This window comes from Panthera pardus, unplaced genomic scaffold (genome assembly GCF_024362965.1).
Source record: "Panthera pardus isolate Hobbes unplaced genomic scaffold, ASM2436296v1 HiC_scaffold_22, whole genome shotgun sequence".
Lineage (NCBI taxonomy): Eukaryota > Metazoa > Chordata > Mammalia > Carnivora > Felidae > Panthera > Panthera pardus.
The window spans coordinates 39,426,865-39,442,195 of record NW_026526788.1 but is presented as its reverse complement, the minus strand read 5'-3'; the positions used below and the strand labels follow the sequence as shown (position 1 = coordinate 39,442,195).

The window sequence follows — 15,331 nt, the reverse complement described above, 5'->3', positions numbered from 1 at the left end:
ATTTGGGAGTGAATGGACTGCCCTGCAGATTAACTGTGGTTCGGGGAAGCAGCAAACACTCACTGTCCACCCTCACCGGGGCAGGAGCTGCTCAGCAGTGATGGACGTGCGGGGACCAACCTTGGGGCTGGTCTAAGGAGATGCTCCAGGCAACCTCTTGACCGTGGGTCTGGCGAGCATGGGCAGTCACTTAAGTGTCCCTGCCAAAGCACTCCTGAGATGACCCCCCTGCACTCAAGCACACTCACCTGCAAACCCGGTATCAGAACCCAGGATGCACCAGCGCCACCTGCGGTTAGAAACAGCAGCCAACACTGGTTTCCAAGCTGCTGCACCATATTTAACCCATTTGAGGTCTTATATTACAAGTTCTTAACCCAGTATCTGTAGACCCTGAAGAGCTTGAAATTATATGCAGACATTTTGGGGTATGTTCATATGCACATTTTGGAAGCAAGACTGTACGCAGCTTTCTTTAGATTCTCAAAGGCATCCTAGACCCAAAATGTTAAGACTCCCAGAACTCCAGGGCTACTAGAAATCTCCGACCAGACTCCTCACTGTCCCCTCCTGCCCCATTATGCAGACTGAGACACTGAGGCCCATAGCGGGGAAATGACTAGCTCCAAATTTCACAGCAGTTGGAGCAGAGACAGGACTGGATCCTCCAGCCACACTGCATTTGCAGAGTCCCCCAGACCCACCTGACAGGTACGGCAAGGGGTGGCGGTGGCCCTGCGCCGGGAAGGTGGTGGTCAAGTCTGGCCTCCTGCTCCTGGCTCTGGCCAAGCTCTCGGAACATGGAGCTGAGGCCAGCGACGGTGCCCTTCTGGATGGCACGGAGTGAGTGGCGCCGGTACTCGTCCCTGGCGCGCTGGGCTCTGCGACTCCTCTCTTCATCAGCAGCCTTGGACCGGCGCACTGCAAAGGGGTAGAGAGTATGTTTACCCAGACCCGCAGCCCAGGCTGTACACTGAGCAAGTCAGGACTGGGCCCAGAGCCCTGGGAGTCACCCAGAGTCCCACGATTCACCTGGATTCACCCACATGGGCTGCATGGAGGTTCAGAGCTTGGAAACGGCAGGGCAGGCCCAGCCCTGGCCAGCAGCCCGGGGCTTGCCTGTCCCTGTGGAGGTAGAAACACTCGTGACACTTCAGGGTCATCTGCCTGTTCCTATGGCTCTGTTCCAGAATGAGCAAGCAAACTTTGGATGGAAATATACATCTCTCTATGTATTTCCTTCCGGGAGTACCCTGCTTAGAGCAGCTTCTCAAACCATGTGCCTACCTGCCCAGCCTCAAGGGCACCTGTCAAGGTGGTCAGCATCTCCAAATAGCACTACCATCACCCACATTGATTGTAGCTTTCTCTGTGCCAAGCCCTGGGTTCTATGCTTTGCCTGTGATATCTCATTATAGACACTTCCCCCAACCACCCAGGGAAGGGGGCCCATCACAATTTCTACACCAGAAACCCAGCCTCCACGGCACCTGGGTGGCTCAGCCAGTGAAGCAGCCGACTTCAGCTCAGGTCGTGATCTCACGGTTCATGAGCTTAAGCCCCACGTCAGGCTCTGTGCTGCCAGCTCAGAGCCTGGAGCCTGCTTGGGATTCTGTGTCTCCCTCTCTCTCTGCCCCTCCCCGGCTCATGCTAGGACAGTAACTTGCCGGGCTGGGTCAATGGCCAAGCCAGGAACCATCCTCTCTGCTACCACAGGGTGAGTTGTTAGAAACACTGGCGTCCCGGTCCTGGTGCCCCTTCTCTGGTTTGCAGTGGCCTTGACAGCTGATGAGTGTGTTGGCGAGAGGATCCTTTGGGAGCTCTGTCACTCCCAGAGGCCCCTCTCTCCAGCCTTCCAGGCTTTTGTGTTCCTCCAGGCAGGGCCCTGTCTCAGCCAAGTGGCCTTGGAAAGACATCTGTGTGTTGCTGCTTCTAACACTCACAAGGGAGTCCTAGAGCTGGGAAAATGCCAAGAGAGGGAACAAAACCGGTTGGAGGCAAGGTCTAGAATTCAAGCTAATTCTTTTGTAGTCTGAATGCATCCTGTCAGGTCCCTATCTGCCTCTAAAATCTAGTTCTTTCTGCAGAGAACTCTTAGGGCTGGCCGTGTCCTAATTGTGCATGACTGGTAACTGAGTGGGCCCGAGAAGGTCACCTTCCCCTCCTAGAGTAAAATCTTACCCATAATCTACTTCTATTCCAATCATTCCATGCATGTGTAGCCAACACCTACAACCTGCCAACGTCAGAGATCTGTGTTCTGTTAGTGCCTGGAGGACACAAGACAAATAAGCCCTTGTCCTGAGAGGCAGCACTTCTAAAGTTGTCTCTCAACTTGTCAAAGACCCTTTCTTGAAATAAAACGTTACCCCAGGGGCGCCTGGGTGGCTCAGTCTGTTGAGCGTCCGACTTCAGCTCGGGTCACGATCTCGCGGTTTGTGAGTTCGAGCCCCACGTCGGGCTCTGGGCTGACGGCTCAGAGCCTGGAGCCTGCTTCGGATTCTGTGTCTCCCCCTCTCTCTGCCCCTCCCCTGCTCGCACTCTGTCTCTGTCTATCAGAAATAAATAAATGTCAAAAAAAAAAACACAAAAAAACACAAAAAACAACGTTGCCCCAGATCCGAAGAAGGGCACATCAAGTCTGTCCCTCAGAAGGTATTTATGGAAGTGGAGGTCACATGCAGAGGATCCAGTAGGCAGAGTCCCACAAGGTCAGGTGGGGAATTTCTTCTGCTCTACTCATGGCTATCGTCCAGTGCCTACAATACATACGTGCCAGCCAACAGACAATGCCTATTCTTGGCCGACTGTGTCCAGTTAAGGATTTAACTCTGAGCTGGGTGCAGACATAACAGAGACCGGACCCTCAAGGTGCTACCTGGGAAAATAAGATAAATATCTCTAACACAATGAAGTCTGGGACAAATAAAGCATTGTCAGGGTTTAGGGACAGCAGCTCTCATATTCTGCGAGGAAGCCAACAGCCATCACAGGAGAGGAAGCATCTGGGAAGATCAACAGGAGTTTTCCAGAAAAAGAAGCCATCCCAGGGAGAATCCTAGGTTTGGTGCCCAGCTGGCTCATCTGTACGTTCCGGATACCAGGAACACCATGATGCCTGCCTTGCATTGCCGTGGGAGGGTCAAACAAGGCCAGGGTGCCCAGGCGTGGGCTTTGCAGCCACTAGCCAGCAAAAGAAACACAGACAGTGGTGCCCTACAAAAGCCAGCGACCTTTGAGAGCTTACAGCCCCACACAGACAGCGACACTCAGTGACAGACAAGTTGCAGAAGGAAGTCATAGGCAACCTAGGAAGATGGGCTTTTGGGACTCAGCCAGGTGAGGCCCAGAGCCATTCGACACACAGAGACTAAACTCAGCCTCCTAAGGGCCAGCTCAAGCCTGCCATTCTCTTCCTCAAAGCCTTCAGGGGCTCCCACTGGACACAGGATAAAGGACAAATTCCCCTCCCCAGCCCTTAAGAAGTGTCCCGCCTGCCCCACTTTCTTTCCCAGCCTAATGGTTTCTGAGCTCCTCCCCATTATTCACTGGGCTCCACTGGGCTTCCCATGCTCTGCAGACTCTGTCTTGCTCGGCTGTGCTCAGCCAGCTCAGACCAACTGTGATGAACACACAGCCAGGGCAGCGCAGAAAGGCCAAGGCACTGACAGCTCTCTGGGTGAGGACATGGCCAAAGCCACAAGCAGGAAGCAAGCGGGAGCTCTGCCTTGGCCTTGGCAAAGCCAACCCTGGGCAGCAAGAAAAGGGATTATGGAAAAGGGACCGGAGTGGAGTCACACGGGGTCAAGGGCAGCTCCAAAACAACTTTCTTGGTTTGTTTTATTTTTTCTCTCCTTACGTTCCTGTTTTGTCTTTGAGATATAATTGACCTATAACAATGCATATGTTTAAGGCATACAACATGCTGATTTGACACATTTATATATTGTAATTGTAATGATGGCCACGATACCATTAGCTAACCCCTCCAACACCTCTCATAATCATTTCTTTCTTGTGGTAAGAACATTCCAGATCTAGTCTCTTAGCAGCTCTCACGTGTATAACACAGCACTGTTCGTTGCAGCTGCTGTGCTGTGCACTAGATCTCCAGAACTTACTCATCTTCTAGGTGCCAGTTTGTGCCCTTTGACCATCATCTCCCCCAGTCCTTGCCCCCTCCCAGCCAGCCCCTGGTAACCATCATTCTAGTTGTTTCTAGGAGTTTCGCTTTTTTTGATTCAACACATAAGCGATATCATCATATAGTATTTGTCTTTCTCTGTCTGACTAATCTCTCTTAGCATATTATCCTCAAGGTCCAACCATGTTGTTGCAAATGGCAAGATTTCCTTCTTTCTTATGGATAGTATTTCTGCGTGTGTGTGTGTGTGTGTGTGTGTGTGTGCATACACACAGAGAGTGTGTATACATATTGTGTCTACACACACACACACACACACACACACACACACGTTCTTTATCCACTCTTCCATTGATAGACACTTGGGTTGTTTCCATATCTTGGCTATTGTGAGTAATGATGCAATAAACATGGGAGTGCAGGTATCTCTTCAACAGCTTGTTTTCATTTCCTTTGGATGTATACCCAGAAGTGGGATTGCTGGATCATGGGGTATTTCTATTTTTAAGTGTCTGAGGAAGTTCACTGTTCTCCACAGTGGCTGCACCAATTTACGTTCCCACCAACGGCATACACCGGTTCCCTTTTCTGCACATCCTTGGCACGCACCACCTGGCTTCCCTAAGAAAATTCCAGAACGGCCCTGGGCCTCAGTTTCCACCTCTGTCAAAATGAGAACGACACGAACGTCTGCCTCACGGAGTTGTCATGGAGAGTAAATGAAACATATAAAAACACTATAAACTATGAAGTGTCCTGGAAAAGCGATGTCTGACTAAATCAGGCCCCTGGCTTTGATCCTTTCTTCAAATCTCTCGAAGCCTGAGTCTGGAGCCAGGGTGCCTAGATTCAGATCCCAGCTTCACTTACCAGCTGTGTGACACGGGACCAGTTACTTAATCGCCCTGGGCCTGCATTCCCTCATAAGTTAAACGGAGATAATAACAGTCCCTACCTCATCACGTTGTCATGAGGATCCAGAGAGCTCATAAGGTAAGCCACTTAAAACCATGTCAGGTACATATTAAGCACTATGGTTAAGTATTAGCTAAAATGTTTTTTTTCATCAGCCCCGGAATTGCCAGGTCCAAAACCGAGTTCCTGGCCAGTCCAGGAGGGGGCACCCTTGCTGGCCGATCATGGGGAATCCTCTCTGGGTCAAGCAGCTTACCCTAAATTCCACTTTGAACTCCTGAGGGATTGCTTCAGTTCCTTCTCAGAATCAGGAATGAATTCAGACTGTATCCCAGGAATCTGCCACAGAAAACCCTCAGCCAGAACCCATGGGGTATTTTTCTTCTAACCCAGTGAAAATAACTCAAACTCACATGAGGAGCCACAGGCATTTTCTGCCCTGAGCCAGCAAGTATCAAACTCTCCCCGTGGCCTGGCAGACCCACTGCAGAGGTGAGGACCCACACCAAGACACCTGCTTCTTCCTCCCACAGCCCATGTCCCAGCCCAAGGTGACGCCCCATGGGCCTGGCCAACAGGCACTGCGAGGCCTGCTCAACACACAGAACAAAGGGTGACCATGGCCATTCTTACTTCCAAGGTAAGATCCGTGGTCTTCTTTCTCCTTCTGCTAATGGGAAACTGAGGCTCATGTCACAGTAACACTGTATGGATGTCTGGAACAGTGTGAAAACACTGAGGACTTCAGGAGAAAGGCTGAATTGAGATATCAAACAATAGACTAACCACAATAAGACACCACTTCACACGCATCAGGGTAGCTCTTTTGTTTGTAATTTTTTTAATTAGAAAAAGACCGTAAACAAGTGTTGGCAAGGATATGGAGAGAGTGGAACCTTTGTGCATTGTTGGTGGAAATGAAAAATGGTGCAGCTGCTGTGGAAAATGGTATAGCAGGTCCAGAAAAATTAAACGTACAATTGCCATACAATCTTCCGGATATATACCCAAAAGAATTGAAAGTAGGGGTTGAAACAAATTTTTGTACAGCAATATTCATAGAAGCATGATTCACAATAGCCAGAAGGTGGAAACAATCCAAATGTTCATCAAAGGACAAAGAGATAACCGAAGTATGGTATGTGTGTGTTTGTGTGTATGTGTGTATATACATATATGCATATATATATACGGAATATATATTCCAGTGGAATATTATTCAGCCTTTAAAAAGAAGCAAATTCCTTGGGACGCCTGAGTGTCTGACTTCGGGTCAGGTAATGATCTCATGGTTTGTGAGTTTGAGCCCCACATCAGGCTCTGTGCTGACAGCTCAGAGCCTGGAGCCTGCTTCTAGTTCTGTGTCTCCTCTCTCTGCCCCTCCCCTGCTCACACTCTGTCTCTCTCTCTCTCTCTCTCTCTCTCAAAAATAAATAATAAAACATTTTTTAAAAAAATTTTTTAAAAGAAGGGAATTCCAATACCTGCTACAATGTGGACAAATCTTTAAGACATTATGCTAAGTGAATAAGCCAGACACAAAAGGACATCATATGATTCCACTGATATTCCACGCACGGTACTTACAATAGTTAAATACACAGCAAAAAGGAGAATGTTGGTTTCCAGGGGTTGGGGACTGGGTGGGACAGGGAGTGATTGTTTAATGGGGACGGAGTTTCAGTTTGGGAAGATGAGAAAGGAGCAGTGGGCATGGGGTTCTGGAAGATTACTAGTTGCTGCTCGTCATGAGACGTCTCTCTGGAGAACTTGCCCATGGTTCTTTGGGCCCTCTCTACCTTTGCCCAGATAGAAAAGACTCAGGGTAAGGGCACCTGGGTGGCTCAGTTGGTTGGGTGTCTGACTTCGGCTCAGATCACGATCTCACAGTTTGTGGGTTCGAGCCCCGCATTGGGCTCTGTGCTGACAGCTTGTCCAGAGCCTGGAGGCTGCTCTGGATTCTGCCTCCCTTTCCCTCTGCCCCTCCCCCACTCACACTCTGTCTCTGTCTCTCTCAAAAATAAATAAACATTTAAAAAAATTTAAAAAAAAAAAGAAAGAAAAGAGTCAGTGTTTTATAGAATTCAGATGATCTGGTTGGTTACCTCCACAGAGAAACCAAATCCTTCAAAGCAGTATCTATTTGTAGCAACCCCTTGGGTGTAATATAATGTCCCGGAAAAATAGTGAATAATTGTATACATATATAATTTAAATCTTTATGGGTGCTTTTGCGTATATTATATATATGAGATATATTATGAAATTATAGTATATGAAATTATACGTATATGTGAAATCATATATATATGAAAAATATATGAAAAAGCACTCATAAAGATTTAAATTATATATGTGGGTAGTTGTGTTTAACTTCTCCATTTTCTGTTCCACGTGACATTGGACAACTTGATTACCATATCTACACCTTACTTCCTCACCTGTAAAATGGGGACGTCCTGGGATTGCTTTGTAAATGAGGTACACGAGATACTACACAGAAGGGTCTTGGACAGCTCCTGTCACACGGTACAAGTTCATTAAATATTACATATTTATTGTTATTGCTGCCTTCAGTAAGGGGACTGGAATGCCTCCTTCAGAAAGGGTCTATCCCACTTAAGGCAACGGGGTGGAGGTGGGGAATTGGTGTAGGGTTGGGGGCTGGGTAGTCAGGAGCTCTTGTCGGGCAAATGGGGAAAATGAAATCTTTGTGGAACAGGGAGTTTCCCTGACCCCTGGGAAAGGACAACAGGCACTCCAGAGAGTGAAGGATATGCACACAGGCCCCTGGGCACTCAATGTGCTGGAGCAGCCATCACCTGCAGAACAGATGGATTTGGCACCAAGATGATGAACCCTGAGAGATGAGCCTCAGGGAAAGAAAGTGAGGCTCACCCCCAGCTAAACGTGGCCAAGGGAAGAAGACCTCTCTCCACCCTGACTCAAGTCTTCTGAGGTCACCACCCACCATGTCCTGCTGACGATTCTTGATGGCTGCCAACAGTGACCCCCTGTGGCCACCAGAAGTAATTTCAGGGGTTCCTTAAGGCCAGGGTAAACCTGGGGATGACTCTGCTTTGGGACAAAAGAAAGCCCCCAGGGATTCTTGAGCAATTCAAGAGAAGAGAGAACCCCAAGCAGGATATGAATCAGGCATGTGGAGACTCAGGCTGGCACTATTCTAAGTTGTAAAACCAAAACCATTTGGCACTCAGAACATGAAGAACAGCTCTAACTGGTTACATCCAAAGAGACATTGCATAATTTCCCATCCCATGAGTAGATAGGACAGGCCCTTCTTCTGTGTTATCTTTTCCTTTCAGCCCCACCCCATCTCCAGACCGCACTGCGTCTCCTCAAACCCCTGCGGGTTCTGCCTGTCTCAAGCACACAGCATTTTAGAATCACCCACATGAAACCCAGACTCCAGAGCAGTCTCCTTTCTATGGGCAAAGAGAAGGGAACCAACGTAATTGGACTCCATACTGGGCCTGAGCACACAGTTTCTCCCTCAGTTCTGACCACACCCTGGCAAGGGGGGAGCCAAGCAGAGCACAGATCGTGTGTTAAGGGTCACACCAGAATCACACGGTTCAAGGAGGGAGGAGAGGGGTGAAGAAGAACACAGCTCCAATTTTTGGAAAGTGTATCATTTACCAAGTCATGCTGGCTTGTCTCCAAATCTCTGGGCAGCTAGACATCACCTAACTCCACATGCCTGCAAGTTCACAGTTGAGACATAATTAAATGAATTTCTGCCTGGAATATTCAGTGCTTCTCAGAAGCCAGAGCCTGCTCTGCTATTTGAACTGAACAACTAACTTCGTATTCTAGTGATACTAAAGGAAACAATGCCCTTTTTCCTCTAACTTGGAGAATTTAATTTAGGTGTTTTATCAAAAACCGCTGCTCCCAGGAGATGAATGGCCCACTATAATCTCTCATATTAAATTAATTGAGTGCAGAACGACTTTGCTGGTTTTGAATGACAGGCTCCAGAGTTTAGCGCATCATTCTTCAAGAAAGCATAAAATAGGGAACCAAAATCAGGGGACCTGAATTATCCTTTCCTCTGTCTTTTGGAGGGTTTTCCATTTTCTGCTGCCACGCTGTACATTAATTCGCAATCAGGCAGCACTTGAGCCAGAGAATCTCCTGTCTCCGTCCCCAAGGAAACACCAGCCCAGCCCATAACGGTCCACCTCATCGTGTCACTACCAGAAGAGAAACGCTCCTGAGTGACACATCCTCCCTCTCCCTTTACCCTCCCAACAAGCCTCAACTCAACACGGATGCCCCCACTGTACAAAACAGAAACTGAGCAACTGAGCACGAACTTGGTCCATAGTCACACGAGCCAGTGGCAGAGCTGGGGCGGGGCTCCCAGTCCAGGGCTCCTTCCCCTCCCACACTAGAGTAGCCTCATGTGACTTCACCTTGTACCTGTTCACCATATTTTCAGTATAAACCTTTGTCCCACCTTCTTGTTTCTCCCCTCTCTTCTTCCATTCTGAATCTAAATGAATTGTTCTTTAGCTCTTGCCTATCTTCCCTTTCTAGCCTCATTCTCGTCATTGTTCACCAGGAACCCCAGGCTGCAGCTGATTCAGAACATGTGCCGTGCCCTATGCACACGATGATGACCTTGCTTTTGCTCAGTGCTGCTCGCTCTGCTGTGATGCCCTTCCCTGCCTTCTTTACCTCTCCATTTTTCCCAAACCAAATGCCATTTCCTCCATGGAGGCCTTTCCAAATGCTCTATACACCGCGATCAAGTGGGATGTATTCTGGGATGCAAGGATGGCTCAACAGCGGCAAATCAATAACTCTGACACACCACAGTAACAAAAAGAAGAATAAAAATCACATGATCATCTCAGTAGATGCAGAAAATTCATTTCACAAAACTCAGCATCTTTTCATGATAAACACTCTCAAGAAATTGGGGATAGAAAGAATGTACCTCATAATAAAAGCCATATATGACAAGCCCATAACTAACCTCATAAGCCCCAGTGTGTGGTTGAAAGCTTTTGCTCTAAGGTCAGAAGCAAGACAAGAATGCCCACTGTCACCACTTTTATTCACCATAATGCTGGAAGTTCTAGCCAGAATAATTAGGCAAGAAAAAGATAATAAAAGGCATCCAAATCAGAAAGGAAGAAGTAAAACTATCTGTTTGCAGGCGGCATGACCTTGCACATAGAAAACCCTAATAATTTTACCCAAAAATTGTTAGAACTAATAAACAAATTAAAATGGCAGGATACAAAATCAACATACAAATGTCAGTTGAGTTTCTATGCACTAACAGTGAATCAGCAAAAAAATAATAATAAAACAACCCCATTTACAATAGCATCAGGGTGCATGAAACAGGCAATAGGGATTAAGAAGGGCACTTGTTGGGATGAGCACTGGGTGTTGTATGTAAGTGATGAGTCACTAAATTCTACACCTGAAACTAATATTACACTATATGTTAACTAACTGGAATTTAAATAAAAGCTTGGAAAGAAAAAAAAAAAGAACAAAATACTAGAAATAAATTTAACCAAGGAGGCAAAAGACCTGTACACTAAAAACTATACAACATTGAAGAAAGAAATTGAAGAAGACACAAACAAATGGAAAGACTTACCTTGTGTTCATAGACTGGAAGAATTAATATTGTTAAAATAAATATACTACTCAAAGCAATGTACAGATTCAAAACAATCCCTATTAAAATTCCAATGGCATTTTTCACAGAAATAGAAAAAATAATCCTGAAATTTGTATGGAACCACAAAAGATTTCAATAGCTAAAGCAATCTTTAGCAAGAAGAACAAAGCCAGAAGTATCTCACTTCATGATTTCAAATTATATTACAAAGCTATGGTAATCAAAACAGTATAGTACTGACACAAAAAGACACAAAGGCCAATGGAAAAGAATGTAGAGTTCACAAATAAACTTATGCATATATACTCAACTAATTTTCAACAAAGGCACTAAGAACCCATAATGGGCAAGGATAGTCTCTTTAATAAAAGGTGCAGGGAAAAGTGGACAGCTACTAGAAAAGAATGAAATTGAACTTTTATCTCAGCATACACAAAAATCACCTCAAAATGGATTAAAAGCTTAAATGTAAGACCTGAAACTGTAAAACACCTGGAAGAAAACCTAGGAAAAAAGTTCCTTGACATTGGTCTCGGCGATGATATTTTGGATATGACACCAAAGGCAAAATTAAACAGGTGGGATTACATCCATTCGAAAAGCTTCTGCACAGCAAAGGAAGCCATCAACAAAATTAAAAGGCAGCCTGTGGAATAGGCAAAAATCTTTGTAAACCACATATCTAATAAGGGGTTAATATCCAAGATATATAGGAACCCATGCAACTCAATTAGCCAAAACAAATAACCCAATTTAAAAATAGGCAAAGGACCTGAACAGATATTTTTTCTTCAAAAAGACATTCAGATGGCCACCAGGTACGTGAAAAAGTGCTCAACATCATTAATCACCAGGGAAATGCAAATCAAATGACACAATGAGGTGTCACCTCACACCTGTTAGAATGTGTATTATCCAAAAGACCAGGGGTGCCTAGGTGGCTCAGTTAAGCAGGTGACTTCGTCTCAGGTCATGATCTCATGGTTTGTGAGTTCGAGCCCCGCGTCAGGCTCTGCATTGACCGCTCAGAGCCTGGAGCCTGCTTCAGATTCAGTGTCTCCCTCTCTCTCTGCCCCCCACCCTGCCCTATTCATGCTCTGTCTCTCAAAAAACAAATAAACGGGGACATCTGGCTGGCTCACTCGGTTAAGCGTCCGACTTTGGCTCAGGTCATGATCTCGTAGTTTGTGAGTTCAAGTCCCACATCGGGCTCTGGGCTGACAGCCTGGAGCCTGGACCCTGCTTCGGATTCTGTGTCTCCCTCTCTCTATGCCCTTCCCCAGCACTCACTCTCTCTCAAAAATAAATAAACATTAAAAATAAAAAAAAATGAATAAACGTTTAAAAAATTAAAGAAAAAAGACAAAAGATACCAAGCATTGGCAAAGATGGGAAGAAACTAGCACCCTCATATACTGCTTGTGGAAATGTAAAACGGTACAGTCACTTTGGAAAACAGTATGGCAGTTACTCTAAATGCTAAACATAGTTACCATATGACCTAGAAATTCCACTCCCAAGAGAACGGAAAAATACGTGCACACAAAAACCCACCAATGTTCACAGCAACATTATTCATAATAGCCAAAAAGTAGAAACAACCCAAAGGTCCATCAGCTAACAAATGGATAAACAACATGGTGGCACATGCCTACATTCAAATTTTATTCAACCACAAAAAGGAATGAAGTACTGACCCAAACTACAACATGGCTGGACTTGAAAGCATGCTGAATGAAAGAGGTCTGACACAAAAGGCCACGTAACGCATGATTCAATTTATAAGAAATATCTGTAATAGGCGAATGCATAAGGACAGAAATTACATCAGTGGTTTCCAGAGGCATGGCAAGAGAAGGAATAACCAATGTGTACAGAGTTTCTCTTTGCAGTGACGAAATGTTCTGGAACTAATAGTGGTGAAGGCTGCACAACATAGCGAGTATACTAAAAGCCACTGAATTGCACACCTTAGAACGGTGAATTTTATGTCATGTGAATTGTATTTCAATTTTTCTAAGGTCTGTTTGAGGACTCTGGCATGTGGTTGAGAAAAGCTCAAGGACCAGAGGGCTGGCGAGTAGAAGTCACCCCACATCTCCGCTCTCCCTGCTATGGGCCTGGTTCCAATCATCTCTAATGTGTACCTTGGCAACAGCCGCCTCCTCCCTCTCACTCCCAAGCCCACTTCTGGATGCTTCCCACTGTCCACCTGCATGAACCATGCCTTTTTATTTTCCATAGTTTTTGATGTTTTCACACCTGAACCCAGAGAGACTGCCCCTCCCAGAGTTAGCCAAGTCCCAAAGATACTAAAGGGCTCGTGTGCAAGTGTGCCTTTCATTTGTAAACCAGCCAATCAAAAACCTACATCCCAACCATTTCCTTTATCTAGTTCTTATACTCTGGGTCACTATCCACATGCCCCCATCACCCCAGAGCCAGGTGTCAGGCAACCAGAGACGGCCCCTATGCCCCAGAGACTGCAGAAATTATTCAAGCCCGGCCAATTCTAAACCTGCTTACCCTGCCTGGCCCTCCCTTTCCCAAGCAAACCACAGCGAAGACTCTGGCCCACACTGTCCCCTGGCTCCCACCGCCTCCTGACTGGCCCCAGGCCTTCCCCCACGTAGCCCCGCCCCCTCGAGTAAAAACTGCCTCCTGCAAGATCCACATCTCCACATCTGCATGTGACACCAGACCTGATTCAAACGAACCCCGAGCACATATTGAAACACCACCTTGCAAATCTGGTCCCGCCTTCCCTCTCCCACCTAACTTCTCGCCACCGACAGCCTCCAAGCCTTTTCGCCACCCCCGTACATCTCCACCCTCCTGAGCACCCCACACTCTGGTCACCATGCCTTTACACCTGCTGGGGTCTCCATCTCCTACGCCCTCTCCCTCCTCCACTTGTTTGCCTCAGTTGTTCCTGTGCCCCCCATCAAGCTCCACTCCGTAATGCTGCGTCTGGAAGCCCGCCAGGATCGCCACTCTCTGTTCCAGCAGTACGTGCTACTTTCCCCCTCCAAGCCCGTCGCCTGTGAGTCTGGCCCATGAGTCCCTCCAAGATAAGCACCATGAACCCTCATTTCTGGATGCCTAGGGGTTGGCCAGTGAAGTACTGGTAAATGTAGGGTTTCGTTTTTTTAGTGTAAGAAATCTCCCCCCTAGGCTGAGAGCCCTTACCCTCTGGGTCCTCGGCAGGGCCGCGCGCGTGGGTGGCCCCGACTAAAGGCGTGTGGGCCGCGCGCAAGAGCAAACCGGAAGGAGGACAGAGCACAGACACAAGTGGGAGGAGGGTGGGCGGGGAGGCAGGCCCGAGTACTCACGCTGCTCCTCCCACTCGCGCTCCTCCTTCTCGCTGGCGTGGCTCTGCAGCTGGGCCTGCTTCAGGGTCCAGTAGAGTTCCTTCGCCCTCTGCTCTTCCTGGAGGCGAATCTGCTCCTCTCCCCGCTTCCGCTCCTCTTCCTCTTTCCTCTAAAATATCATGGGGACAGAAGGGCGTGAGGTCACGAGAGAGAAGCGCCCCTGTGCGGCTGAGCAGGGCTGAGCCGATGCGCGGCAGGGGCGGGGTGGGCCGGCCCGGGAGGTGGCGGCGGCTCAATTTCCGGTTCTGAAGCATGAAATGGCAACAGTTCGTTAGGCCTAATCCAGGCAGCCGGAAGGATCAAATGGGTAAAAACACATGGAACAATGTGTAGACTCTAAAGCTTTCTGCAAAGAAAAGGGGGCGCTGGGCCATCTTGCATTGTGGGGGGAAGGCGGGTAAGTACCCGTCTTCCTGGGGGTCAGTGAAGCAGGATAGGACCATGTCCTAACCTTATGTCCGAATAAGGTATTTCAGAGACAAGCAGGGTTGCCCCACTTCTGCAATTGTTGTCCCTCTTTTAATCTCCAAAAGGGTTGTGTGTGTGTTGTGTGTGTGTGTGTTTTCCTCTACCTTTGGTCAAACGTGCATTATATGCCAAAGGCTCATTTAAAAAACCAGCCAGTCTATGGGGTGCCTGGGTGGCTCAGTCGGTTAAGCAACTGACTTCCACTAGGGTCATGATGTCACAGTTTCTGAGTTCAATCCCCACCTTAGTCTCTGTGCTGACAGCTCAGAGCCTGGAGCCTGCTTTGAAGTCTATGTCTCCCTCTCTCTCTCTCCCCTCCTCTGCTCACGCTCTATCTCTCTCTGTCTTTCAAAAATAAACATACATACATACGTAAATGGAAAAAAAAAAACACCAAGTCTCAGGGTGCCTGAGGGTGGCTCAGTTGGTTAAGCATATGACTTCGGCTCAGGTCATGATCCCATTGCTTGTGGGTTCGAGTCCTGCATCCGGCTCTGTGCTGATAGCTCACAGCTACGAGCCTGGAGCCTGCTCCAGATTCTGTCTCCGTCTCTTTGCCCCTCCCCCTCTCAAGCTGTCTTTGTCCTCTCTCTCTCTCTCTCTCTCTCTCACATAGACATTAAAAAAAAAATTTTTTTAATACAATAAAAACCAGCAAGTCTCCAAACCACTTCACCCCAACCTACCCCACCCTTCTCCAGTGTCCAGAGGCCACCATTCTCCCTTATTTTGGCTGCTCCTTCGTGTGGTTACATCTCCGTTTGC

General features: G+C 47.4%; 1 protein-coding gene across 1 annotated transcript in view; it reads right to left on the bottom strand.

The window, feature by feature from the left end:
* Window positions 1-15,331, bottom strand: part of SH2D4B (SH2 domain containing 4B) — a 65,218-nt gene that overhangs the window by 32,200 nt on the left and 17,687 nt on the right. Inside the window, exons 3-4 of the mRNA XM_053909645.1 lie at window positions 14,060-14,207; window positions 705-921 (exon numbers count right to left, since the gene is read on the bottom strand). Of these exons, the coding sequence (XP_053765620.1) occupies window positions 705-921; window positions 14,060-14,207 (365 nt within the window). The remainder of the gene's footprint in view (window positions 1-704; window positions 922-14,059; window positions 14,208-15,331) is intronic.